Source organism: Anopheles marshallii, chromosome 2 (assembly GCF_943734725.1).
Source record: "Anopheles marshallii chromosome 2, idAnoMarsDA_429_01, whole genome shotgun sequence".
Taxonomy (NCBI): domain Eukaryota; kingdom Metazoa; phylum Arthropoda; class Insecta; order Diptera; family Culicidae; genus Anopheles; species Anopheles marshallii.
The window spans coordinates 20,666,374-20,693,517 of record NC_071326.1 but is presented as its reverse complement, the minus strand read 5'-3'; the positions used below and the strand labels follow the sequence as shown (position 1 = coordinate 20,693,517).

General features: G+C 43.7%; 2 protein-coding genes across 2 annotated transcripts; one reads left to right on the top strand and one right to left on the bottom strand.

Annotated features, from left to right (window-relative positions):
• Nucleotides 1-1,621: 1,621 nt before the first annotated feature.
• Nucleotides 1,622-3,583, bottom strand: LOC128710094 (lipid storage droplets surface-binding protein 1). The gene is made up of 6 exons (XM_053805134.1): nt 3,506-3,583; nt 3,190-3,394; nt 2,906-3,076; nt 2,147-2,700; nt 1,918-1,983; nt 1,622-1,753 (listed from the first exon to the last, which is right to left on the bottom strand). Exons 1-6 carry the CDS (start codon nt 3,566-3,568, stop codon nt 1,622-1,624), a joined length of 1,191 nt encoding a protein of 396 aa, XP_053661109.1. The 5' UTR covers nt 3,569-3,583.
• A 1,652-nt stretch (nt 3,584-5,235) lies between these two features.
• Nucleotides 5,236-5,836, top strand: LOC128707664 (NADH dehydrogenase [ubiquinone] 1 subunit C2). The gene is made up of 3 exons (XM_053802621.1): nt 5,236-5,386; nt 5,474-5,617; nt 5,698-5,836. Exons 1-3 carry the CDS (start codon nt 5,236-5,238, stop codon nt 5,745-5,747), a joined length of 345 nt encoding a protein of 114 aa, XP_053658596.1. The 3' UTR covers nt 5,748-5,836.
• The last annotated feature ends 21,308 nt before the right edge of the window (nt 5,837-27,144 follow it).

Sequence of the window (27,144 nt, the reverse complement as noted above, 5' to 3'; positions counted from 1 at the left end):
CCCTTTCGCCGTGTTGATGGGATGGGGCTCAATAAGCGGTGTCATGTTGTTCAAGAGCACCGAGTGCAAGCCATCAACAACAACTTGGGCACCATCTCAGGGCACCAACAACAGAAAGACACTACGATCACAATATACACAGGATATGCACACACCACACCACTACCAAATACTGGAAATGGATCTCATTATGCCACGCGAACTATCGCAAAACAACACCGACAACAACCAACCACACCTTAGCATCATTACAATCCACTATAAGCACAAGGTTTGTGAGCAAATTGTTTGAATGGGACGGTGTGTGTCTCATGTGTTGTTTGCCTTTGCACAGTATTGTTTCGTTCGCATTAATGCATGATGCCACTACAAAAGTTCAGATTTTTTTATGACATGTTGTGTGTGATTAGAATTAACAACCTCTTTGGGTAAAGTACTTCAAACCATTACAACAGGTTCGTTCTGGTTAGCCGCAATGAACTCGATTTTATTTGCTGCTTTAATGAAAGTTAATGTATCTACTAGTTTCTCCGCCATTAAATAACCATCCGCATGAACTTCAAACGAGTTGGGAACATCGCAACACGAAATATTCCGTCTAACCTCTCAGAACTAGAGAATGCTTTTGCTTATGCACTTCCACACTTGTGTATAGTTCATTAAAAATCTTGAAATAATGACGGATTTATTTTTTTCTCGCTTTTCTAGGGCCGAAATTAATGAGGAACGACGCTAAAGATTGGACCTCCTAAGCAAAGATGGTCACGTGCTCCGAACCAGTCCATCTCACCATAGAATGATGCCGGAAATGCGCGCTAAGATTTCTTTCAATGTGATTGTACTTTAAGTGATGACTTTTTCCAACGTGTGAGTCCTTTGATTATAAAATAATCGAACATCGAACAGCGCTTTGCGGCAAATGGACATGGTCGTTCCGGTGAGATGGTACAAACAACCGAGATAGCAGAATGTTTCTGCATGTGGCATTGGTCGTAGTGATTTTAGTGCCAAATTCTTTTAACACAAATAGTTCTCTAACAGGAAGCATGTGTTTTACGCTATGTGTCACAGACCAACACAAGTCCGTTGTCTGTTCTTTGCTTTAAGTTTGTGCCTTATCGTTTCGTAATTTTAAAAGCAAAAGTAAATTATTTTACCATCCCAACCGCTCCGTTCGAAGAACTGACCGAAACCGAAGGCAAGAAATGTGTACACAAGACAAGATGTGATATACCTAGGAGAAGCGCCGGTGGTATATCGGAATCGGAAATTCTTCTGCCGTGTTGTGAAAGATTCTAGTTTTATCCTAGTAACGTAAGCGAAAGAGAGAGAGAATGTTGTATAAAGCCGAACAAAATAAAAGACACAAAAAGTTTAGTAACGAAGGAATGGTTTCTGTTTTAAGTTTGTTTATCGAGACTCTTATGCACAGTTTGTAACACAACAAACACAAACAGAACAACAAATATAACACTATTAACAAAAGAAACTCCACTTATACTAAGAAGTAGCTAGCTGGAAACCAGATAAAATTTCCCGCTTGTGGGTAATGTGGCATTATCAGGTCCCTGGGGGAAAGCGGGGTGTACGTGTTGTACAGTCTGAACAGACTCACGAGCTCCTAGTACACACCGTTTATGTTGGAATTCATTGGATTGCTGTTTGCTCGGGGTTGTATGCGACGGCGGGGGTTTCCACTCGTGGTGATCTTCTCCGCTTCAAGACGACCCGAAAGGAAGACGGCCAAACGTTCCTAAAATGAGCGATAATAGACGAGCAGAAGTAGAATTTTATTCCCTCTCTCAACCATGAACATGCTATTAAAGCTTTTTAATCACACAAAATTCAATGCTCCATACAATGGCAACTACACAGTTGGATGAACATTTGGGATGGTAATTTTGTACGCCCACTTACCACTTTCAACAAAAGCCAATGGATAAAATCGTGCCGATCAATGTTAGCCAGCGATAACTGACCATGCTGAGGGCGAAAAGCATGAGAAGGCGAAGTGAAATTTGACGACCAATCAGAAGATGATAGCTTAAGCAAATTTGGTACAATTTCAAAACTAACGAGTCCGCTGGATATGAGATACATCTTCCACAACTAGCCCATTCCGGTGTGCACTAGTTCCGCTACTTACCAATGCCAAGTTCGTTTGATTCTGCAGATCATCATAGGTGTGTTGAATTCTGTGCACAAGCCCACTTGCTTCGGACAGTGTGGCAGCCTTCGCCTTCTCCAGATGGACCGTCTTCATTAGCCGCTCGGTTGCGAACAGGAAATGGTGCACAATTTCACGCGTCTGCGCTCGGACCGCTTTCGGGACACGTGTTACCGTACCGGTGACGAAGTTGATCAGGTGCACCACCTTGCGGGCAGATTCGCGGGTCAAGAGTACGGCCAGCTGTTCGAGTGTGCGGGGACGGGCTTGGTTTTCTGGCTCATCTTTGCTAAGGTAACGCCACAGCTCAACGGCTTTTTGCATCGCTTCCCGGGGATTGGTAGCAATAAGTTCGGCCGCGTACGCAACCACGTGCACGGCCTCGGTACTTTGCTTCTTCAGTGCGCTCAGTTCCTGGCGCGTGCGAAACGTGAGCCGGCGCTTTAGCTTACGGGACAGCTGCTGCCCACGGTGGAACGTTTGTACAACATGCATCTGGTTGGAATCGTCTGCCCGTGTTCCAGAACTGCATGCTGCGCAGGGCCGGAAAAAAGAAAACAATGCAGAAGTTAACGCAATTAGTAATCAAGAAATTCCCAACAAAATCCACACACAAAAAATACATAAGCCCATTACTAAAGACTACTAACTTTAAACGCAATAACAACATCACACAACTTGAAAACAAGCTTGAAAGCTAAATAAAATGTTTAAGAATCGAAAACGCTCAATACCAACCGATACCAATGTTGCTTTTGGCCCGGACCTTTCGAACATTACGTTTGGGCACACAATCAGCATGCAATGATTGGTGGCGTGCAGTCCTATCATGCCGTTTGGGGTCGTGGAGGTCACCGGAATCGGATGATAGTCGTGCTGGTCGGTACGTGCCTGCATAAGCGATACCGGCTGATAACCGACAACAGATTTATATGGTATGTCTACGCGCATGGGTAATGGTGTGTGTGTGTGTGTGTGTTTGTGTCATAGTCCGTCTCCCTCCATCTCAGCGCTGTACTTACAATCGGGTTGATCCTGCGGTTCCGTCGGCAGGTATCGCTCAACATATTTGTCACAAACGACCAACGCTCCATCGATACGGCCAGCGGCATAGTTGGAAACGCGAGATTCCAACACAGCGTGGCCCAAGTTTTTCATCGAATTTGCCCTCGACAGGACCGGTTTCATCAGGTGATCGGACATGTACTCCTTCGTGTTCCAAAACATCTGCAGAGAAGTATAGCAAGCGGAATGGTTGTTATTAAATCGTTCACCAACAGTCGGAGTCGATCGAGAATCGATCACTCCTGCTCCCATCGCTGTCACCGTCAACCGTACCATCTCCGGCGGAAGATACATCGAAGGTACCTTCTGCTCGACCAGATCGAGGCTTTTGCACATGATGCTGTCCAGCTGGTGCAGCGGGCCCTGGATCATCTTTGTTGCCGGACGCAACGAATCGATCAGCGCGTACGTGAGTGATTCGGCCGTCTCGAAGCCCCAGGTCAACAGGCCGTTGCTTGTTTTTACCCGTTCGTACACACTGCCGGCAGTTTTGATGCCGGTCTCGACAACCGGGATGCTGCTGAAGCGCGACAGTGACTCCATCTGTGGCAGACCGGAGTGTTGCCGCTTCAGCTGACGGTGTACTGAAACGATGAATTTGACCGACAGTAAGAAAACCGTACTGCGTATCACCACCATCACGGCGCGAACACGTGCAGTCGCTAGTCACACCAATTCACCGATACTAACCCATCTCGTACGCAGAGGCTGTACTTTGACAGTTCGTTCCGACACTAAACAATGCAACCGATGCTCCACACACGCACTTATCCAATTAACCCACCGAGGGGCACTAAGGTTGTGTCGGATCGCGCTGATATTGGGCGGCGATTGGAATGAGCGGCACCACCTTGATCCGTCGAATATTTCAACCGTTTTCCACAAACGCTCGGCAACGACTGGCCATCCAAAAACGTTACACGGCAGTGATCATTCATTATCGCAACGGGCCTCCAGAAGCAACAGGCATAAATTAAATTGATAAGACATGTGTCTCAGGCGGCGAATGCACACGGATGTGGTAGATTGGGCTAGCCGTGGTTCCGGAACGATTATATGAGATTAACCGAAGCCGGTAATCTTGCCGAGTGAATCAGTCTCGCACAGCCATACGGTACCGGGCGGATCCTCTGGTCCAAAGTGCAAAGAGATGAACCTCACCGTAAATGATCGGTTGATAGAAAACGTTGCCCCATTGGACTTGCTCAGCGTTATTTGAAGCAGTGGTGAGTCGAAAAAAAGGTGAAGAATGTTTGTTACTGGAGATTGTCTGGCATGGCATGGCATTGTTCGTAGATAGTCCATGCCCGATGTGAAAACGAGCGAGTTCAACTGTATTTGAGCGTGCTACGAAAAGGTCACTCGTAAAAGCAAATCAACCGTATTCGTGTAGAATTCCCGCCACTCGCAAGATTATAGGCTAAGTGAATTTCTGTTGTTACAACGTTGGCACCTCGAAGTCATGCATAGCTTGTTGATTGTGCTGTTGACTAGCACTCCGTTGATCATGTGATCGGTTAATTTTTGAGTTCGGCGAAAAATGGAGACAAAACAACGTAAGCGAAGTCATTGTTCATTATAATCGTAGCTCTACTGATACTGGAAGTATCTTAATTACAATGGGCGAGAGTTTGCATATTCGCCCATTCGCCCATGCATATTGCTCCGATTATACATGCGATAAAATATAACTAATTTTGTTTTTAAATTATTTTGAAAATGAAAAGAGCCGCAAAGACGATATTTAATGCAGAAAGTAACACTGCTTGAAAATTTGAACTAAAATCGCAAAGAAATCAAATTCCTATAAAATAACGACTTTTATAGCGCTTCAAATTATAGCAAGTTTGATTTTCAGTTTCAAGCAAACGAGACAGTATTGAGCGCTATATCGTAAACCCGTTCCAGCACGGGCTGTCAGTTGTGTTTGGCACATTGCGTCAAACAGTGTTTTTGGTCGATCGGTACGAAAAATTCCGCATCCGGATACACGGAAAACAAAAATGTACGGCGGAAAAACTCCCCAGGAATTGCTTTCGGGTTCGTTCTCGAAGACCTGGCTGCACGACAAGTGGGCTCCGTTGATAGGTGGTGCGTTTGGATTTATTGGTGCCTGCTACGTGAACTATGGAACTGGCCGTCCAGCTCTCAGCGGTAATGTGTACACAAAGTGGTTGTGATGTAACGTTCCGATGGTGGTCCGAATCTCTAATCTCCCGGCTGGCATTTGTCCTTCCACAGGTATTCAGAAGCACATTGCAGCCATGCTAGCACTCGGTGCTGCGGCAGCCGTGGTCGATAAGTGGCGTAGCGCTTACTTTGCCGAGAAAGATGCAATTTTCCGCCACTACATCGAATTACATCCGGAAGATTTCCCTACGCCTGGTTAGTAGCAGCTGTGGAGCATAGCTCATGATAAATTCATCTCTCTTAACTCTGCATATCATTCTCTTTCTTAATTGTAGAACGCAAAAAGTACGCCGATGTACTTGAGTACTGGCAACCGATTCGTTAGGTTTACTTTCTCGTTACATTGACCCATAATCAATGGAATGGTTTTGCTGGTGACTAGTGTGTAGCGTGGATGTAAATAAAAAAGCCCAAAAATCACTATCCAAACCGTTTTCGTCTGTTGCGAATTTCGTTTCCCGGAGCATAATTGGATTCGACCGATGACGGGTAATTGTGAACAAACTCGTACCCAAAAATCTCAAACATCAACAAGAGAAATGGATGGGAAAAATCAACAAACCATTTGATTTTTTGATTTGCCACATCGTTGGTAAGTACCATTAAAGAATCGTATTTGTCGAGCGACGCGACCCGGGGTGCGTAAAAGAAAATGATTGTCCTAATTGCTCAAGAGCTAAATTACAGCCAACGTTTGATTGGTGGCTTCATTGGCACCGGGGTCATCAGCCGAACGCGTAGCGTGGGGTCGTAGCTTACCCGACCTGTATTCTGCACCCATCCCAAACCCGATTCTGAGCGTCCGATTTCTTCACACACTTTCCAGCATCGTTCCAAATTCAACGATCCGAAACAAATCGTAACGACGATCATAAACGAGATCGTTAACACCGAGCTTGATAGCATCTTTTTGTTTCTTGTTTTGCAAAACGGAGTGCTTTCTTTCGTCGAAAGTTAAGAGCAACGATATGAGCGGAGCGCACAACGAAACTGGAGACGGGCGCGATCTTCTGCTGTGACGAAGATTACATCTCCGTTTTCTTCTTTGCCTCTATGTTCGTCTAGCGCAAAGGGTGGACGACGCGTTAAGTTCTAGTTCTGTTGTGCGTATGCGTACGCACAACATCTACGCATCATGTTTTAGCGGAAGGTGTGCTTTTAAATCTTTTTTCGCCTCTTCTCCGTTCTACGATGCAAGATCTTTACCGGAGGAGGTGTCGGGGGTGTGCGTATTCTCCCATTTCTTCTTCTTAATAAATTCTCAAGCACGACCGCAATTCGCTCTGGCCGCGATGTACACATGATTAGTTCCAGCTGAAAACAGGAACGCCACCCCGGTTTGGCAGACGACGCTCGTAGGTTGATGAACTCGCGCATTGCGGATAGAAGCAACACGCGAAAGATTACTGACCGCGGATGGCGGGCACTCTCAGGAACCAGTCCTTTCGCGTACGGATGGTACTATTTTCTTTTGGGCGCAGTTTCACACCGGAAGACGGGTAGAGTGGTGACCGACGAAGGGCAAAAAAAAAGCCCAGCAATTGAGGTTACAAATGAAACATACCCACCACGTTGAGCTGGAATTGAAATTTAAAACCCCCGTCGCTAGCGTTTAAAGATCCACCACTCATCGCGCTCATCATAAACGACCCGCCTTTTATACGGTGTGGAGTGAAACCATCCTCAGCTCAAAGACTGTTGTTAACAATTGCTAACCCATGGGATACTTTCCTGTGCGCGGATTAAATCGGCCTGCTTTGTAAATGTACATCTTCAAGGCACAACCATCTCTACGAAATAGGGCTGCTGTACCGGGTACCGAACTCAAGAGACTTTGTTTGTTTTTTTTGCATGGTGGTACATTAAAGGCAGTGATTTTATATGCTTGCCGTAGATAGTAAAAAGCTGTGGGCAGCATGACTCGGGGCGCTTTGCAACGAGAGGGAGTCGTTGGTGTCTGGTCTGGATTATTGCAAGCTAGAGAAAGATGGCAGCGTTGTTCAAGGTGAACTGCATTCTGCAATAAAACTTTAAAAATAACCTTGTTCCATGCGATTGCGGTAAGAACCGTGCATCTGGTGCTAACAGTTCTATTATATGACCTTGTAGTTAATGAAGAGAGCTATCGCATTATTACTAATAACGTTTATCGGTTTATTTAATTCAACTAGATTTAATTCCTCAAGAACTAATTCCATCGTTCGGGTGGGAGATGGCAAATTGCCATACGCCGCGCGTTAAATCTTCCCCCAAGTACATCGAGGAGCACGAATAGCTCTAAACGAACTGCATGCACATGCAACGGGTAATGTTTAAAATTAGCTACTCCCCGGTAATATCGCTAGAGTGCGAGGGCCAATTCCCTGGGGCACGATTTATTGCGCCATTTTCGAAGCATTCCTTTCCAGAACTTCCTCGTCGTAAGGTAGTGCAACGCATAGTTTGCTCTCTTTCTCTCAGTCCTTCGTGCCCATATGCAGCACTACGCAATTCTACGATCGTTCATCAACCGAAATCACGTCCATCGGGGCCACTAGCCAAGGGAAGGCATATTCACTGATTTACTGCAACGCACTGTTATGCTACACCGCAAAAAACAGGCTGATTTCTACGGAATCCGATTGAAAGGAATGCCTGTATTTTTAAAACATTGCAAAACAACGAAAAGTGGTAGGTTGACATTACTGCCAGGACAATTTATTCGAACATTTATGACCCAGCGATATAAATCGTTCTCTAAACAGTGCAGTTTTGCCACTATACTCTACGGTATCGAAAATGTTTTAGCCTTCACAGTTTGGAGCCAAGATTTCTTGATGGAGTTTAATACAATTAAAATATAGACAATATTTAAAATGTATATTTTTCGCTTTCAGATTTGTTGAAAAAGCGATAAAAGGATATATATCTTCAGAAAGAACTTCAAACGTAGATCTGTGTGAAATTGAGAAATCGACCTTTTTTATTATGCAGTTTTCGTCGCTGATCTCTCTTTAGCTGTCCATTAACCAGAATTACATTGCAGTTAAATGATAATATTTATAAAATTTGGAATAAATTTCAAGGACAACGATTTAAAAACTGAACGATAATAGTCCAATGTAAATGTTTAACATACAAGGACACGTTTTGTAACTTAAACCAACAAAACCCTATGGCATAATCATTACCCTCAAAGCAAGATATTAAACCCATTGCTTAGTGTCCGGGTTTCTATTTGCGACACTGTGCATCCAGCGTATCGCACGGCATGCAAATGTTGTGAACACCTTCGACAGACGATTCACCACCGACTGAACTTCTTAGTGACATTTGAAATTCAACACCGGTTCAAACTCGTGCACCTAATCCTTGTCGTCCACGGTTCGATGATGGGCATCAGGCGTATCATTAGCAAAACCCGTTAACTACCCGAAACGATACGGATCAAATTACGCGCGAATCTACATAAAAGCCTTCGGAAGCACAGCCTCTTTCACGCATGGCAGCCCACATTGATGGATACGCTTGTTGACACATGCACTTGCACTGCCCCTTGGTCGGTGGAATCCTGCCCTGGTACGTCAGCCTTTGCCTTGCGATCGCGAATACGCCATCGTGGCACAGCCGCTGCTGGTGGGTACGATAATTCCTTAATTTATGACATTGGCCTCACGCCGTCATAATTCACGCGCAGGAAAGCGCATTCCATTCGCCGCCATCAGCGCCAGATCGTCGATTGCACAAGATGCCGGCCGGCCGGCTGCTAAGACGACGATTCCATTATTCATGATCGGAATGAGGGAAGGGGGAGGGGGGTATGGGAGAGAGGGGGAGAGTTTCGGTTTTTTTGTGCTGGTTGACTGGTTAAAATCCATGGCGCAGTTTGTAATTGCACTTGCACCCATGTACCCTACACAACCATACATACAATCGCACACATCCAAGCATGGAACGGTAAGCGGAGGAGTGTACAGTACTTCACTTTCTGCCCTTTGCAAAGGAATTTTCCAGTCCGATGCTTGGTTTCCCGGTCGAATGTACACGAACTGCCACTAAAAATAGATTGCAATAATATACTTCACATTGCCAGGTTTTACCCCGGTTGCATACACTTTCCAACTGCACAAAGAACGCGCATCGTGGTCGAGCGATCTTTGCTTGTGGGAAGTCGTCCCAGAAACTCCCACCCACGGAATTGTGGCACGCGGATTTTCAAGGTTGCGGGCGGGAATACGTCGCCTGCGCGAAATTGTCTGCAGTGGCTGCAAATGCATGCGTGGCCCAGGTTTCGATGCAGTACCTTCGAGCTTCACGATCTTTTGAATCAAACGATCAGTTACGGGTGGTGGTGGCCTTGATTACGAGTTGGTATAATATCTTTCCTTAACCATTGTGATCTTCCAATGAGAATGCAAAAGAAGGAATTGAATCGGTACATCTTTATTCAAGGCAATCTCGTTTTAATAATTTCCAGAAGTGATATTATTAAAGTACTTCTTCATTACGCTATTACATATATTGAAGCTCAATGTTATATCTAAGCTGCAACCGGACAATGTTTAAAATAAATTACTAAAAGCCAATGTTACAAACCGAAAGGCACCAGAGCAACTCTTCAAATAATCCCACCGTTTTGAACGTTGCTGGTAGAATATTCAGAATGGTATCCAAATTTTTGTGAGAGTTGCAAAATTGATTGCTAACTATTCGGAGGGCTGGCGTCCGAATGGCATTCTGCTGCACAGGATACGCACAACAAGCGCGGACAACACACTAAAGCTGCCGAAAATCCGCTAATTTATTGACGCTACCGGAATTTGTTTGCCACCGAGGCTCCTCGGCGGAAAAAAAGGAGCTTAGCGTGGCCTGTCCCGCCGATAGCTACCGTATTTTGTGTATGCACACAGGTTTTTTTTTGTTTGTTTGCTTCCTTCGGTAGCATGTTTCGCTCAGCAGCTGGGCAATTTGGTGGCAGACAGGTTAAAAACGGTAGACATTTGTTTGAGTCCACAATTAAGTGTTCGTTATGTTGGTAGTTTCTTGTTTTCGCTTGAGTTTGAATGTTTGTTCGTTTAATTTCGACGGTAGCGAGACCCGTCCCGGGTGGAACGCGGCTTGAATCCGTCTGGACCGCGTGGTTCGGGACGTTCGAATACCCATCGGTTCGGCTGCGTACCGCTCAACCGGTGGCCATTCGGTGCTAATGAATGTGATCATTAAGACGTCGCTAGCTACCGAAATACATAAACTATTCACTCTTGTTTTCTTCGTCCGACAACACGGCCCAAATGTCGACAAGGTAGAACAGAAGAAAGGGTTTGGACCATCGGCAACGAGATGAGGTTGGTGTAGAAGTTGTGTATTGGGGTTTAAGCGTCAGAACAATAAACGCAAACTTGAAGTCTTAAAGCTAAAGATACAATCTCGATCTACAAAACAGTATTTGTTGGGGGTAAGGATATCCATTAGAGATGCGTGAACTCCAAAGCGTTAATTCGATCGATTTCAAATCAATGCTCTAAATATACTAAATAATGTAAACCTATTTTTGTTCCACTGCTTTTGTCGCTCATCAAATTATAACATCAAAAAATCATCAAACTGATCCCTATGCTCTAGTGAGCTTTTCAAGCGACCCATTTTTCGTTTATAAAAATCCGAATTCCTTTGCTTGGCCGTATAGCAGTAAGTCATATTAGATGATCCCTAACCTGTCCCACCAAAGGCGCAGTACAGCGGCGATCAGATCGTCGTTAGCATTTCTGTTTTAACATGTTGTTATAATCAATCCATTTGGCATTACTGAGACATTTTCTGAGTTAAATTTCATCTTACTAAAAGCAGAAATGTTAAGTTCTTCAAACGTTTCTTCCAAAATTTGAATTCCTAGATTTTATCCAACCTTATATTGGACTAAAAAATAAAGTAAAATAATAATTACTATACTAAACAACATTTCCCTAAGCTGATAACGTCGATCACCAGACGTCAAATCGCACGATCAAGGCCACACAGCATTCCGATCGTTGCATTTGGCGGCCGAAAGCGTTAGAAACCAATACCAACAACAGTTGGCAACGTCGCAGTCCGTATGCAACATAAATCGGAACCGATCGGAACGCATGCACGGACCGGGCGTACGCTAACGAACCGGGGCTGGAATCGGGTTTTGGATGCTATAACACAACGGGAGGGAAAAACGTCTGGCAAAATCGCAACCTTACCGAATGGGGTCCACTGATTGACGGGCGTGTGTATACAATCAATTAGCAACCGTTCGGTGGTGGGAATCGCAAGGGGCTCGAATGGCAAACAAACGTGATAAACAAATAAAAAATTATACACACACACACACGTGAAGCCTCGTGAATCCACCGCCATCTTGAGCGGTATATCAGCACTCACCCATCCCCAAAACCGCGTTCTACTTTCACTCGTGTGGAAACTGATAAACAAATCACACATGTCCAGCTGGGGTTTTGCGGGTTCGGCAAATTTTTCCTTTTATGTTGCTTACGTTTCGTAAAGAAAGTTTAAACAAAACTCCAGTAAGAGTGTGAGTTTGTGTGTGTGTAAAGATGCAATCAGTGCAATCGGTTACTGCTGATCATTGGCCACAGTATTCCAACGGACGTTCGATCGGTGGTGTATCGAGTCTTTGAGCACCCAACAATGGCTTAGCTGATAGTGGACAATCAAGGTTGTGAAGTATATATTCCCTTGCTGTGTATCTTACCGATGACCTCATTTCTAACGGCGTGAGGATGTATATGACACTTCCATATATACAGCACGGAATAAATAAAAATCCGCAAAAGTGCAATTCCGTTCGCATGATATTTCCATTCCATTGTCCATTAAAACAAGAATGCATCATAAAACCGTTCATAAAGGCGTGTAAAAACAATCGTACCTGGTTGCAATTCAGCTTCCATCCTGTCACGTTGGTCCCTCCGTTTGCATTTTTGTTCGCGGTGTAAATGAACACATAACGCAATCATCATTCATTGCAGGTTATCACGTTAAGCACGCCGGTTGCTATTGTTTACTGCACGCAAAATGTCACCATAAAAAGATTACCACCGACACCAACCAACCGACGTCCTGTGGCAGCGAACTGCATAAGCTTTCTCGAAAGGTTTTCGTTTTTTTACGGTCCAGTAAAATGGACAACCACTAAATACCCGTAAAGGGGTGCACATAAAAGCGTACGTAAAGCGTGATGATTTCGTCCGCGGTATCCTTACGGATCAATTTAAACCGTGGCGCCGTAAGCGGAAAGCGGAGCGACTCTAATGGGCGCTTTAAAGCTAATAAACTTGCGTATTTGCATAATGTTTTCACAGATATACGTTTGTCACTTTGCTGAGCGGCTCGCAAGTGGGTTGCATTCTGCCCGGCGGAGAGGTTAGCTTTTGTGGCGCACTTTGCTAATGTTCGTGCTTGATCGAAGTCGGTGGTGGATGCGGCTAATATCAATGGCTAATGTTGCTGGACACCAAACCGTGCCTCGAAGACGATAAGAACGGGTATTCCTAGTGATCGGCTTTTTTTCTGAGTGGTTTTGTTGTTTACGAGTCTCTTCCTCTACGGGTAATAATGTGGTGTCTGCCGTAATGGTAGTAACGTAAATCAAGAAGCACAAATCCATCCATTACCTTGCAGGGGGCCGATTGATCGAAGCGCTGGCACCAGTGTCCTTCCGATTTTGACTCATTTCTCTTTACGAATAAAAGATCTTGGATCACTTGGAGTTTGGACTTCAAATGTCTAATCGCAGTATTGTGATTTAAATAATCATAAAGCAAATACGTGAATAGTTACAGTCACACCATACGCCAATATTTAATCTCCATCAAACACTTGAAGATTTCCGTGCAATAAAAAGAGCAGCTAAAGATGGAAAAGAAAAGCAAACTACGAGATACACTCCATAAAACGGCAAGGATCTCTGATTGCTTGCGGTTCCTTCTGCCCTTTCAGCTTCAGGCTGCCGGCCGACTGGCTCGATCCACCGGCAGGATCTCCACACGATACAATCGCTTCGGGGGGTTTTGTTATTCTTTCGCTTTCCATTGCAACCAACTTCTTCACTTGCTCATGCTCCAAGGTGTTTTTGCGCGAATGTGTGTCTGGCAAGTTCGTGGTGAAATAAACAAAAAAAAAAACCCGAGGTAAGAAGAGAGATTAACAACAAACTGTACACAAATTCGACCCCATGTCCCACAGTTCCGTTCCGTTCGCACCGAAGCGGTTGTTGAAGCCGATTAAGCTACCGGTTTTTAACTCACCTTTCGTGTGTTCCTACCGGCCCGTCGTCTTAATCTTACCATCTGGTTCCACAGACCGAACTCCCCACATCTGGTCGGGACGCGCACTCCGTTTGTCATCGCTAGCACGGCCATCCGATGCGAATCGGAAGGGCTTTCGAAGGGCACAAGTGCTACCAGCGAAAGGGGCACCCCAGATGGGGTGGGTTTTTTTTGTTTTGCTTCAAAGAGCGGAAAAGCAAAAAGTTAATTTGAGCGTACCTCATTTCCCGTGGGCTCCCGGGAACCATTGGGCCGGTTCGTTACGCGGCCCTATTATTTGCCGTATCTGTGCTACTCGTTGATTCTCGATCTTTCTCTCTCACTCTTTCTCTTTATCCCTGTGAAGGGTTCGCTACCTAATGCAATTGGGCACGGAAGGGTGCGGGCGAACGGAACAGAACACACATAAGTTACGCGCTTGGTAAGGTGGCCTCCCTCTACCTTACACCCATTCCAATTCACGACCATCGCCGAAAAGAAGCCCTTAGAGTGAAGAAAATTCTTACCGGCTGGTTGAGAAAACAGCGGTAGACGTTGCAGAGGTTGAAGGGCTCGTCGAAGGCGAAACCTCGAAGGCCACAACCCGTACAGTGACCCTGACAAGTTGTAGTTAACAGTGGAGTGGGTACATGATCGCTTCCTCCGCTTTAAATCTGCTGCACTCCCCCCTAGCTGGGATTGGTTTTGTGGAAGATTGAAGGGCTTAAACCGTGGCATTACAGCGCATTATCCGATCCGACGAGTCGTCGGAAGACGCTTCAGTGCCTTCAGCCTGACGGACACCAAAATATGAAGATTCGGGATGCAAACACCAGAAGCATGCACGGTACGACCGGAGAAAATCGTTCGCCTGTCTTCCTGCAAATCGTGCTGCCCGAAGCTAGTCGTTAGGTTGCCGTAAAGATTATGCAGTTTTTTTTTAAAGCAAGATTGCGCAATACTTTGTATAATTTGTGGAGCAAAAAAACGCACATCGTTTTATTTTAAATGATGTGATAATCGTTATGGGTAGTGCAATCAATAAATTTGAATATTGTTTTTGAAGAAGAGAGGATTGTGCTTTTGCGTTTTGAGGTAAATTACCGATCGTTGTTCTACTACCTCCACATCTTTCTCGTGTTTTAACTATGTCGGAAATGATTGTCACAGCGCAATTAAGCTTTAAAGCAGCGCAGTTTAATCGACACAACCTGCGAGCGATTTTACCGCGTTGGAGATAATCCACCAGCTTTAGAAAAACGAGTATTCATCCCGGGGTCCAGTTCTCCATCAAGAGCAACTTAAAAGTAAAGCAAACCCAACAAAAAACGCCTTCTTGATTATCACGGGGCCCTCCGGCAATCAACGCCCAACACGATCGGGCGTGTACATGTTTGATAGAGGCCCAAAAATTGCGACCTCCTCCCTGCTACGACGCCGGCTTCGTTGTCGTTCACCAGTAAAATTACTCACGTTAGAGATCATTTTCTTTCTCTACTGCTTTTCACACCACGCTGACGTTTGAAGCTCCAGTTCCGTTCCGAAGCCATCGGAGAACCACTTTCGAAAGGCTTAATTTTTTTGCTCCCTTCTCGGAGGGAAAAATAATTATCTTCCTACCTGTAGCTAACCGCGAACTGGAAAGCCGGTCACTGCACCATAACTCTCCGCAAGATTTCGGAACCGTTTCGCCCGAGGGCATTTGACGAAAACTGCTCCGGTTGGTTCTATGCTGTTTTGCTTTGTTTTGGCATTGTATTATCCCACTTTTCTTGTTTTCTTTTGTGAAGTGTAATTTGTTCTGTGTTATTTGGCCTAAATTTGGCCAACAATAAAAAAAAACCCTCCAAACTCAGCATAACCTTTTTGCTTTTGCTACCGAAAGCGATTGAATCGATTGTACTTTCTTGCGGTGGTTTCAGTGCGTTACAATTTTCTTATTACGTTCGTTCGTCCATTGTAGAACGATACTTTCCTGCTGGGAAGGGGTGGTGCTCTTTCGCAGCAATCTCTTTTTGCGATGTTGTTGTTATTTTCTTAATTTATTTATTTCTTTGTTTTGTTATGCTTTTTCTTTTGCGTTATTAGTAAGCTACGCGGTACGGCTTGGAACGATTGCATTTAAATCTTTCGTTCTACCGACCATCATCTGCACGTGATTATTATTTGAAGCTGTGAAAAATGCGGCACCATCACTCTGGGTAGCATTAAAGATAATCACGATCATCACCGGTAGCGTTAAAAAAGTTTAATTTCACATTTTTTCTACAATCCGCAGGGAAAGCTTGCCGCAAAATTGCGCAAATTCTGTTTCTATTTTCTCGACCCCGCAAGCTGTGGCTAGTCTTGTTAGTAATTGTTGAAATTAGGAGAAGGAAATTAAATATATAACACGTAGCTTGAAGTGTTTTTGAAACAACCTATGCGGATGTATCGCATCAAATACGAAATTAGAAAATTTAAAAAATAGCTGATCTTAGCTGACTGCAGTAAACATAATTCCTATTGTTCTCGAATGTTATGGTCATGTTCAATATTAAAAATTTTTGAAAACTATTGGATTTGAATTATTTTTTAACATAAATATTCTTAGCTTGATTCACCAATTCTCGAAAGAGTACAAATTATTAGTATTGATTATTAGTATGTCTTTGATTAATTATCTTAACTCTTTTGCTAATTTCCATTTTAGCGTAAAGCTTTTATATTTGTAAACCTTTAAATATCTAAAATATACGCCAGCTATACGCGTGACACATGGCTAAAGATATTCATAAACTGCAAAAGCAAAGGAAAACATTTGCTCTTTTACCTTTATCTGTTAGCACCACAAACGGCCGGATCACATTTCGCGCCAAAATTCGGTACACAACCGTACACCCATCGCACCCCGGGTTCGACTACAATGTTGTCAATCCCTGGGCGAGATAATGATCTGTGCGAAGGCTTCTGGAAACGATCGTCCACGATCGCGACCGGTTGCACACACGACCCATCTCAATACGCTCAGGATATTCAGAGACAAGCTCAGCAGCACCAGACGGGACGCCATCACGGAATGGTAATGTGTGCAGAAAAAGGGAACGTACCACAGGACAGGAGAGGGGAAAGAGAAGAACAACCGGGAACAGTTCGTAGACGGACGACGTCGGGTATCCTCCGTTACGGTGAAGCCTTTTTTTTCGTCCACCGAGACGAAACGACCCTCGACAGCCCAATGATTAATTGGGTGTTTCGCTAAACAAAGTATCATTAGTTATTTATGCTCCTGCTGCGTCGACACTGTCGAGCTGTAACGCAGGAAGGAAAAGGGATATGAGGATGGATGGAGAAATGTGTGAAGGCGTTCGGTCGAGCAGTGGGCTCGGCGACAAGTTTACCCGTGGACAGGACTATGTGCGTGTCATCTGTCTGACGGGCTTGATACAACTCTTTCCAGCGTCGATATCTTTCACGTCCTGAACCTTCGTACGTTTCCTTGAAGAATGATGATCGCGTGAATGGTTCAAACGCCCGGTACCACGTAACACCGTGGGCATAATCATGTGGCTAGAACTTCATACTTCGATGAGGTGTAGTTTCGCCGTACAACGAAAGATGTTTCGCCATTATTGCCACACTCCGAGTAACTCGAGATGGTACGGTTGATCCCCTAGAGACACGTCGTCGTGCGATGAGTTGGCGATCACCTAAATCGTTAAACAATTGGTTGGTGACACACGATTTAATCAGGGAAAATGGTGACTAATAAAATGTTGTTAACAGCAATTTTGTGGTGGTTTCTTCAGTCGAAAAAACCTGACTAAATATTCATTTGTGTTGACGAAATGGTAACAAAGGGTGAATAATAACATTGTCCAACCTTTACTTTTGCTTCTTTCCAAAGCAACCGATTGTAACCTTCACAATATTTAATTTTTAGTTTCCAAATCACTTCGTTAATTACACAGTGCGGCCAAATTCCGTCAACGGCCGATTCCGGCGTGGATTAACGCAAAACAACAAAGGTGCGATCATTTCTACCGTGTCGTACCGGACATAGCTTAAAACAGTCCGTCATCTTTATGAGTATGATTATCTTGCACTGTCTTCAGATTGTTGCTGCGGCGTAACGCTTGGATGATTCCAACCAGCCGATGCGTATCAGCAGCACGAACATAATTATTAACTCCAATCATACGGACACGCTACCAATTGCACAGACTGCCACGACTGCTGGAGCGTATAATAGGTGCCCTTGGTGAGGTGCGAATATCATGAGGAAACGAATGAATATTGTTTTTAATGCCTAATAAATACAGTGCAGAAACGACGATCCCATTCCGCTCTATTCCGCGATGAGTGGCGTGAAACGTAACATAAATCTTGCGGTAAAGTACGAATAAATTTTCTCCAATCAACCTGCGTAGGTTGGCAAAACACCGTCCAGCAACCAAACGTCCTATCCGAAAGGCACGTGACGGTGAAGTGTGAGCTCTAAACGAACCGTATAATCGGTAATGTGTGCTTGTAGTCTTGCAGCAAAACAAATTATCGTGAGAATGGGTTTGAAGATTGCTGACATTGAGCAAAGAAAAACACTAGTGGAAACGCGTGAATTTATATAATGGCAATATTGTAGGACTTCAAGAATGTAAAGCCTTGAATAAAATTGATGTTGTTTTCATTTAAAAATAGACATTATTTACATAGCCTCCAGTATTGGTGCAAGATCTATCTAAAAATCTTACAAATTTTTAAATATATTTGTCGTACTAATGAAATGTGTGATTTTCTGATACGATAAAGCGCAATACTTTTCACTCTCATCACCAGACATTCTTCCAAGATATCAGAAAAAAAAACTTCGGAAGATCGAATTGCTACAGCAGAGTTGCTACGCGTAGTCTGTCCCTTGTCGAACGAAACCCTTGCTGGGTGGACGGTTGATCTCATCCAACAATCCGTACTAGCATCACCGAATCCTCGAAGCATTACCCACGCCAGTTTTTTTCACATCCCACCATTCTGTGGAACCTTCAAGCCCGAGACGCAAGTTAGAAGAAGAACACAAAAACAACCTTGGTTGAATCGATATTTCTAAAGAGTTGAAGCCCTTGCGAGACCTAAGCAACTTACCCCAAACATTTGCTTGATCTCCAGCAACGACCCCACCCGTCATCCAGCCGTCCATAGGAGGTGAAATTTAAATATTAATCTAATCATTCAAACTGTCAAGTATTTCATACATTAAGCAAACTCGTTCGCCGCACGCGAAAGGCACGGTGGATGTTGGTGGGTTAGGTAGTCGTGAAAAGAAAGAGGTCATACAAACGACAATAAAGTAATCCCTGGTTTCAAGGAACGGACAGCAGATTCACGAGCCGGTGGAGTAACAAGGTAAAAAGGGACACCGTTGCTGGTGAGCAGCAGCGGAGACGAAGCAAACCGGCATCGAAACGTTCGAACCCGCCGGAACCAAGGGAGCCCAACTTCAGCCAAGATCACCGGTCTCGGTGATGTGTGGTGGAGACGAGGTGACAACCATAAGCCAAAGGGTAAAATAAAACCCAACATTGCCCCCACGCCGATGTGGAAACGAATGTTCGGCGTGCGCGCGCGCGCGCTCCCGACTAACGCTTCTGCCTGTTCTGGTGGTTTTGATCGTCTTCATATGTGTGATGCTGATTTTACGATGCTGAACTCTTTGTGGCTCCCTATTTTTTTTTTTCGTTTTGCCTGTGCTGGCATCACAAAGAGGCATTAAAAAAAGGTCCCAAAAAGCTACTTCACGCTCCTGCCACGTCTCCATCATCAAACGTCCGAGCTTTGTTCAAGGTGCAAGCGGCCCGTAATTCGTTGTGAATTTGTTTTGCGTGCGCAGATTCGCCTTGCGCCCGGACGCGTGCACGGGCAGAGTCGCGCGCGCGGATTCCGGTAGCTGCCAAACTGGGCCGCAGCCAGCGAAGCGCGGACCGAATCAGGCGTATCTAATTTTTATCACCGACCGACCATCTTTATCCTTTCCTTCTGTTTTGCCTTCACACTTTATTGAGGGGTGGGTTTTTGGTGGACCTGTTTGCAAAAGACAATTCATTTTGATACGCGTCTAGCTGGTGCTGTGTCCTTCTGGTTTTGATAGCTCGACCTGATTGTTTGTGTGTTTGTTGTTGCTATAGTTTGCTTTGAACTTTCGTTTTATTGTAAAGCTTATCGTATTTTGTTTGGAGCATCCCGCCAAAGTTCGTGTTTCGTTCCGGTTTTTGCGATGAGGTTTGCGCGGTTCCGATGTTTGTTATGTTGCGTTTATGATGAGCGTTGTTAAACACCAGAAGCGAAACGCTCTGTGACGGCTCCAAGCAATTCACAAGACCATAAAATCCTTTAAAACACAACCGTTGGCGTACAGCAGAAGGGAAGAAATTCATAAAAATGGTATTTGTTGTTGGTGTGTAAAAGAACAAATAAACATTTAGGCGTACCAAGAAGATGGTTTTATAACTTCAATAACAATTTTATATTTTTGTATAAGCATAACTTTAAAAGATCTGGAGAAATCGCGAGAATTTACGTACTAATAAATAATGGAAAACGTTATCTCTGACTTGGGTGCCGATAACTGAAGGTCAAGAGCACTGTTATCTGTCTGCGTAGATTCGAATACTTCCATTTGTCATATCGTTCGGGAACTCCGAAAGATAACGCTTATTCACGTTTTATTCTTTTCGTTATCTTAATGTAAGCGAACATGTTTGTAAATGGCGTGACGAAAATAGAGCAGCGCTCGAGCAGGAGTTAGAGCAGTGAATGCAAATGCAGTGCAATTTCATGCCCAATTGTTGATTAATTATTTGTTTTCCAATCTTATCATTTTTTAGCTTCATTGCATGGGATTGTATTTTGAATGTAGCTCTGGTAAACTTTAGTGTTCGGTAAAGACTCTGGTTCTGTTTGCATTTTTATCAGTAAATACATGTTTGCATTCCTACTAATGAGTCATTTGTTGGCAAGGCATCGAGTACACGGCAATTAGTGTAGTTAGGCATGTTCTACATGTTTATCTTTCACTCTTCTTTTCCTATATACTTTTAAGTTCGACACATATTAAATCAAGGATAGTTCAACTTAAACATAAATCCATGCATCTCATAATGAAACGAGTATTGTAATATTTTAAAAATGGTTTCTTCATCAAGAAGAATAACATTTGATAAGATTATAACTGCTGTTTAATAAACACAAACATTGAAAAAGATTATTGCAACTCCATTTCAAAAACATGAGCGAATTGAGACCATGTAGGGCAATAAATCATTTCTTCATGCATTTCTCACCAACGCACTGAACGTTCATATTGTTGAGGACGCAAAGGACGGAGTTTAAAAAACGGTATTGTTGATAGCAAGCTGCACGAAACGCGAGAACATAACTGGACCTAATCAAAGGCTTGCATTGTGATGGTGAATAAATAAAAAAAAAGAACAGCGTACATACGAATAGGATTAAAAGAGGCATACACAGTGTCAACAGTGCAGCGGCAAAAAAGGTCTGCCCAAAGAGCACTGGAACTGGACGATTTCGCGTACCGTACGTACCAGCAACAGATCGCGTAAATGCGCAAAAATGTGACGCCCGGTTAAAAAAGGGAAAATGCCGACACATGTGGAATGGAAGCGATGGGACAGCAGGGTGGGGGATGCACTGGACTGGGGTGTGAGCAGCGTCATGGTGGGCTCTGCACGAGACTGCAATAGTATCTGTATCAGTGGCGTGGCTTGCGCAGTCGTAGACTTGATGGAGTAATCGCATATTTGACCTCTTTTCGGTCGACCACGTCAACGCGGAAGTGTTGTTTAGCGGGGCTATCTAAAGCACAGCAATGGTCGTAGAACGCGAGAGTGCAGCAAACAAATGTACACAGTGGAGCTTGTTAAAGAATTAGAAATCTTTCTAAAATCCATTCTCTAATTAAAATAAAACAATAAATTTAAATTACGCTGTCCAAATCTATGATCACTTTAACGAAATAATATTCCTGATGGGCAAACCGCAACCCCAAATTCAGGGCATCTACATATGTTGAGCGTCTCTCCCAAAAAAAATGTGCGCGTCGCTTGGGTTGAAAATTTGAATTTTTATCCGTTACGAACGAGGGCCTCGGCTTTCGCGCGTCGGGATTTAAAATCGCACCAATACAATGCACTGGCCGCGGTGATGCTTACGGGGCTAGGCGTGGTTGGACAAGGACGATCAACCCCTGGGGTGGGCCCGGTGGATGGGGAACGGTTGTGTGACGTTGCAAAGCGAAAACCAAGAAAGGGTGCGCGTAAAGTGTGCGACGGGATCGCTTGGATGAGGAGCACCATTAATCGCATCACTCTTTGTGCTGTCCTCTAAACCTGCTCCTCTCGGTTTTGTGTTTTGTGATTTTCTCTTTCGCTTAAGTCGCACAGTGGCATGTTTTGGAGTTAATGAAGGAAAATGTGTTTATTTTAGTATATATATAAAGTAAAATTGATTCATTCGAGAAACGAATGCCAATATTGAATTATTTTTTTTACTCTAGCAATAGAAAAGAAAAAAATGTTTTACATTTATTTAAAACAAACCATTTTGCATCCACATTATTCAACATAGAATCTGTGGAAAACAAAGAATTTCAATAATAGAAACAAATTGACAGTGTTCTCGAGTTAAGGTGAGAAAGTCCGAAATAATTTTACATTCTTTTCAAGTAGAAGTGGAATATATGAAGTTAAATTTAGATTTTTTATTGCTTTCTGGATCCAGCCAAAATTTAAATTTTAATATTTACAAAGCTATCTCAACTGACATATCCGTCATATCAGAAAGGTTTTCAAATGTGAAATTTCTCAACGTTTCTCAAAGTACCCTATCTTGCGAAAGCTTGACATAGATGACCTCCATCTACCTTTATGTATTCCAGTTTAACTTGGAAAATATCCATCAGTTATTGTAGAAGTTATGTGGGTGTATTAAGGCTTCTGGGAAAATTCAAACTTTAATTTTAGTTCAGATAATCCTCGAAGAGAAATTCAAATGTAAGATAGTAGTTTTATATAGTACATAGTATCACTTAATGCAACTTTTATCCACACATGTTATATGAAGATCACCGTTCTTGTCGTTCCTCAACAAGAACATAATCATCGCCGCCATCATCATCATCGTCGTCGTCGACGGCACACACAGCCCCCACGAGCGTCGTCCAGAATAGCAGGGGGTTTGTGGTGTGTTGTTTTGATTTTCATTTTCTTATACACACACACACATTCGTGGCCCCATCCACATGAAATTACTTTTTTTTGCGAGTGACACCCTTTTCGTCTCAATTACACCCTCTTGTGTTTTCTCCCTCTCGCGCTTGCTCGTACCCCATCCTTTCCCTGCCATTCCTAACGCGTATCCAACGTCGCCGTCATCGTCGATTGTTTCTTTCTCTTCTTTCTGTTATCTCTTCACGACGCTTTCCTTGGGCTCCATCGCTCCATCCCCCAAACGCAAGCGTGTGCATTTGTTGACGTTTCTTTGTCATTTCTTCGTCTTCTTACATGTACTACGACCCTACATCGTCGCGTCTCCTCACTCCCCCCCCCCCCCCCCCCCCCCCTTCCTGTCTCGGTGGACTTGCTCAAATGGTTAGTTTGCCGTTCGCGGTTCCAAACTTCCCTTTTTCCAACCTCCTCTTATGCTTTAAAGCCCTTTCGCAACCCTACCACCCGCGGGATCTATTGCTTCTTATCCTTTTCTTGCTTCATAGCGGGGGTTTCGTATCGCGCCTCTTCAAAACCGCATCCCCACGATCGCATTCTTCTTGCTGGCGTTCTTCTTTATTCTGCCCACCACCACACCCACCAACCCCCCCCCCCCCCCCCTTCCTCGCCCCGTCATCGGCTCTTTCTATTCGATATCGTAGTAGCCGACCGCGCGCATCTCGTAACGTACAGGGCAGCGCGAGTAGCGTTTTTGACGAGGCTGATGTTTACGTTTTGCTCCTTCTTTTGCCTCTTCTTACGAGACCGGCAACGATGACGACGTACTTTTCGTGTTCTTCTTTCTTTGTCAATCGCTGTTGTTGTGTCCCAAACACGCTTCTTCACCGCCACCCCCCGCTGCAGTTGCGTTTGTCCACCATTTCTATAGCGATGATCGCGTGTTCGCGTTTTTCAAACTACTCCCTTTGCTACTCCTGCTACTCGCGCACTACCCGCGCAGAATCACAATACCTTCACTTGCGTGATATAAACGTTCTCATCAATACGGTTTTATGTTTGCTGTTGTTGTTTTCCATAATTCTTCGCCGAGTTTTCGCAGAACCACGCTTCACGCTTTCTCCTGCGCGCAGACCCACTCTGGAAGCCACATTTCTTCCAGGGTGTGACACAAACGCCCTCAAGGGTTCGGTGGTGTATTTTTAACCGCGTACGTTCCAGATGTGCGGCCGGGGTTTCGGTTCATTTGCATTTGCGAGCAGAGAAAGATTTGAGGACTTTTGTTTGTGTGGGACAGACAAATGAGGGACCCCGTTCGATGATTTCACTGGTTGCCCGTTTATCGACGATGTCCTCGAGTTTCTTTCTTCTCCTCCCGTGATAATACTTCGGGTCCCAGGGTCCAGCATCCTCCAACCTAGGGGGTTCGAAGTTTCGCGTCAAACGTTGGCATCAACTTCGTCAAACATGGCCTCTTATCAACGGGTCGACCGGAGGTCTGGGACCAGGGTGTGTATGTTGAAAGAGACACTATTTGTGGCTTGTCTGTGTTGTTAATAACACGTCTGACTTTCTTCGCGCACCATCGTGCTTCGTCCTGTGCTTGTTTAACGTACAGTTTAATCACTCCTTTATTAGGTTTATTGCTACAAATGTACTGCGGCATCATGTCGTGCTGTCGTGCAGTGCCGTTAAAGTGCGGTACCAGAGGGTGCATTTATTTTCTCTGCACCCCTTTTCGGAATTTGTTTATGTTTGATACCGTTAGGTGGCACGAGTTCAGCACGAGCAAAAGATGTTGAGAATTTTGTTAGCGGAAACTGCTGGCTCTGAGATAAACAATGCTTGACACAAGTGTTAGCTAGGTGACTCTGATTCAGATTCATGTGTCTAACTGAATCTATAATTCGCAAGAATGACTCTGAATCTCTGATTCGTTGATCTCTAAAGATTAGTAAAAGATTACTAAATACCTAAACTTTCATGAATCTTCTGGAATATTCGAATCATGAGAAATTACTGAGTCTTTTTGAATGTATGAATCTTCAGTGATAAAGAAATTTTCAGGAATTTAAGAATCTTGAAAGCATAATGAATTTTATGGAATTTAATAACCTTGAGTATTTTACTATTCTTCAGAGATTAAACAACATTGAGCGATTGATAATGTCTTTAGAGAGGACTAAAGATACGCACAATTTCATTGAATGGCAAATGAACCTCTTCTCAAAAAATTGAGTAAGTAATGTACAACTTGGAACACTTTATAAACGTTCTTTTTTTCCAAGAATAACATAAAGATTCCAATGCCGGTTGGTTTTCTGTTGCTTGGAATGTGTTTTTCCTGGAGGTTTCAATTTGCACGAATAATGTCTAACACATTTTCCTTCTGACAGATCCGTTTCTTTGCCCTGTTCCTGTTGGTGAAGGTCGCGTAGATAGTGTTGTTTTCTTTTCTCTATATGTTTTGTACACATTCAAACATAAAACAAACCACTGAGTGAAAAAATGCAACCACATATACGTCAAATGGTACCAGGTCTTCTTGGGTTCGTTTCAACCATCAAACGTACAATTGAAGGCGATGGTCTCACACGTGAAAATTCAACCATTCTGCAGCACAAATTCAATGTGGCGGTTGTTTGCCGTGTAATTTCGTTAGGTAAACCACCATTCGGAGTGTTCCATACTTTCTGTGCAGAATTTACTTCATTTACGGCACATGATGGAGCTACAAATACGCGCCAAGAATATAATCCGTCTTCCTTTCGACACTCAGCCGGTTCGCTCGTAACACTGCGCTATGGTTGTGAATGCATTGCGTACGTCAGCCATCAATCGCTAGATAACGTAAAAGGTCAAGAATGCACATTTGCACAATAACGGTACGAGGAGCGTTTGATCGATTTATTTTTGATTTCTTTTGTTGTTTTTGCAAGATTGGTTTGAATTATGGTGGAATGGAAAGGAACGAAAATTCACAACGCGGACGGCTTTGAAGCTGTACGTTACTGTGGTCACGTATGCAATTCCTCGGCAAATACTGAGAAGAATGCCAATTAGATCATCAATTCAAAGGAAATACATTTCGATAAAAGTGCTAACACAATTTGATTTAATTAATTCAGTAACTGTAAGTGCAATGTCTAGCTGAACGGTTGGTTTTAAGTAACCGGATCGAGCAGAGTAGAAATTAAATTTATTCATTAATTTCTTTCATAATAAAACTAACCAATTAAATCGCTATAATGTTAAAACATTTTTTGTACAACAAAACGGTTATGTTGTATTCCAATTTGAGGAAGATTTTGTTATGTAGTTTATAGAGGTCTTGATCAAATGTGTCTACATTTGCTTCTTCCTAATTCGATTGAGAGCTCTCTGCCTCCCTGTCACAAAAATTCCAAAGGGCATATGGTGTTCATTCGCGAGTTCATCGACCGTCTTAGTAACATAAGTATGATCAGTTGTACATCGGAACATACTCAAATTTTCTATGATCTGCGTACAATTAATTTGTAAATGAATAAGAGAAACGGAAAGAGAAATGTTTATATTTACAATATTTTATAGGGTTAAAACAAACACCTGAAATAAATGGGAATCCATTACAAACACACACCCTGCAGGTAATTTAAAAGCATGCTGAAAATAAACAGAAACCCAGCTAGTGTATGGACGAAATGTTAAAGAATTTTTATATATTCAACAAACGTTCTATTTAGTCTGCTGTCGGGAAAGAATCCAACGTTTGCCGGTGTAATGATAATAAACATTTCCGTCAATGGGCAGGTTAACTCCGTTAGGTGCGCATCGTTGTATCAATGCTACCTGGCGGTTCCGGATAGTCCAGCAAAAACAAAAAAAGAAGTAACATTTAAAGTACCCCCTATACGTAAACAAACAGCGTAGTAACGGTTTCACACCGAACCATTCGTTTGTCGCATTACGTCATGAGCTTTGCGCGTGTGTGCCTGTACCGTTCGGGTTATAACCGCCGGACCTCGATCGTCGATCGCCACCCCGTAGTCGGGGGTTGATATACCGTATGGTTGATGAGATGAGCATGCCACAGCAAAACCCAATGCGCGATGCCAAAATCGTTGCCACACCGTCGTTGAGTTTCTCTGTCCCGCTGTAATGTAAGGTGTTGCCGATGCGAACGACCAGAGAAGTTTACCTAACATTTCCTTCATTTAGATATTCTTTCGTAAAATTCTCTTTCGCTCGCGTAGGT

What these genes read in the sequence shown, in the direction of transcription:
- LOC128707664 (XM_053802621.1), top strand. Translation starts at nt 5,236, where the DNA reads ATGTACGGCGGAAAAACTCCCCAGGAATTGCTTTCGGGTTCGTTCTCG. An exon ending in TGGCCGTCCAGCTCTCAGCG is followed by an intron (nt 5,387 to 5,473) that starts GTAATGTGTACA and finishes GTCCTTCCACAG; the next exon opens with GTATTCAGAAGCACATTGCA. An exon ending in GGAAGATTTCCCTACGCCTG is followed by an intron (nt 5,618 to 5,697) that starts GTTAGTAGCAGC and finishes TCTTAATTGTAG; the next exon opens with AACGCAAAAAGTACGCCGAT.
- LOC128710094 (XM_053805134.1), bottom strand. Translation starts at nt 3,568, where the DNA reads ATGTGCAAAAGCCTCGATCTGGTCGAGCAGAAGGTACCTTCGATGTAT. An exon ending in TGTATCTTCCGCCGGAGATG is followed by an intron (nt 3,395 to 3,505) that starts GTACGGTTGACG and finishes ACTTCTCTGCAG; the next exon opens with ATGTTTTGGAACACGAAGGA. An exon ending in ATCAAACGAACTTGGCATTG is followed by an intron (nt 1,984 to 2,146) that starts GTAAGTAGCGGA and finishes TTTCGCCCTCAG; the next exon opens with CATGGTCAGTTATCGCTGGC.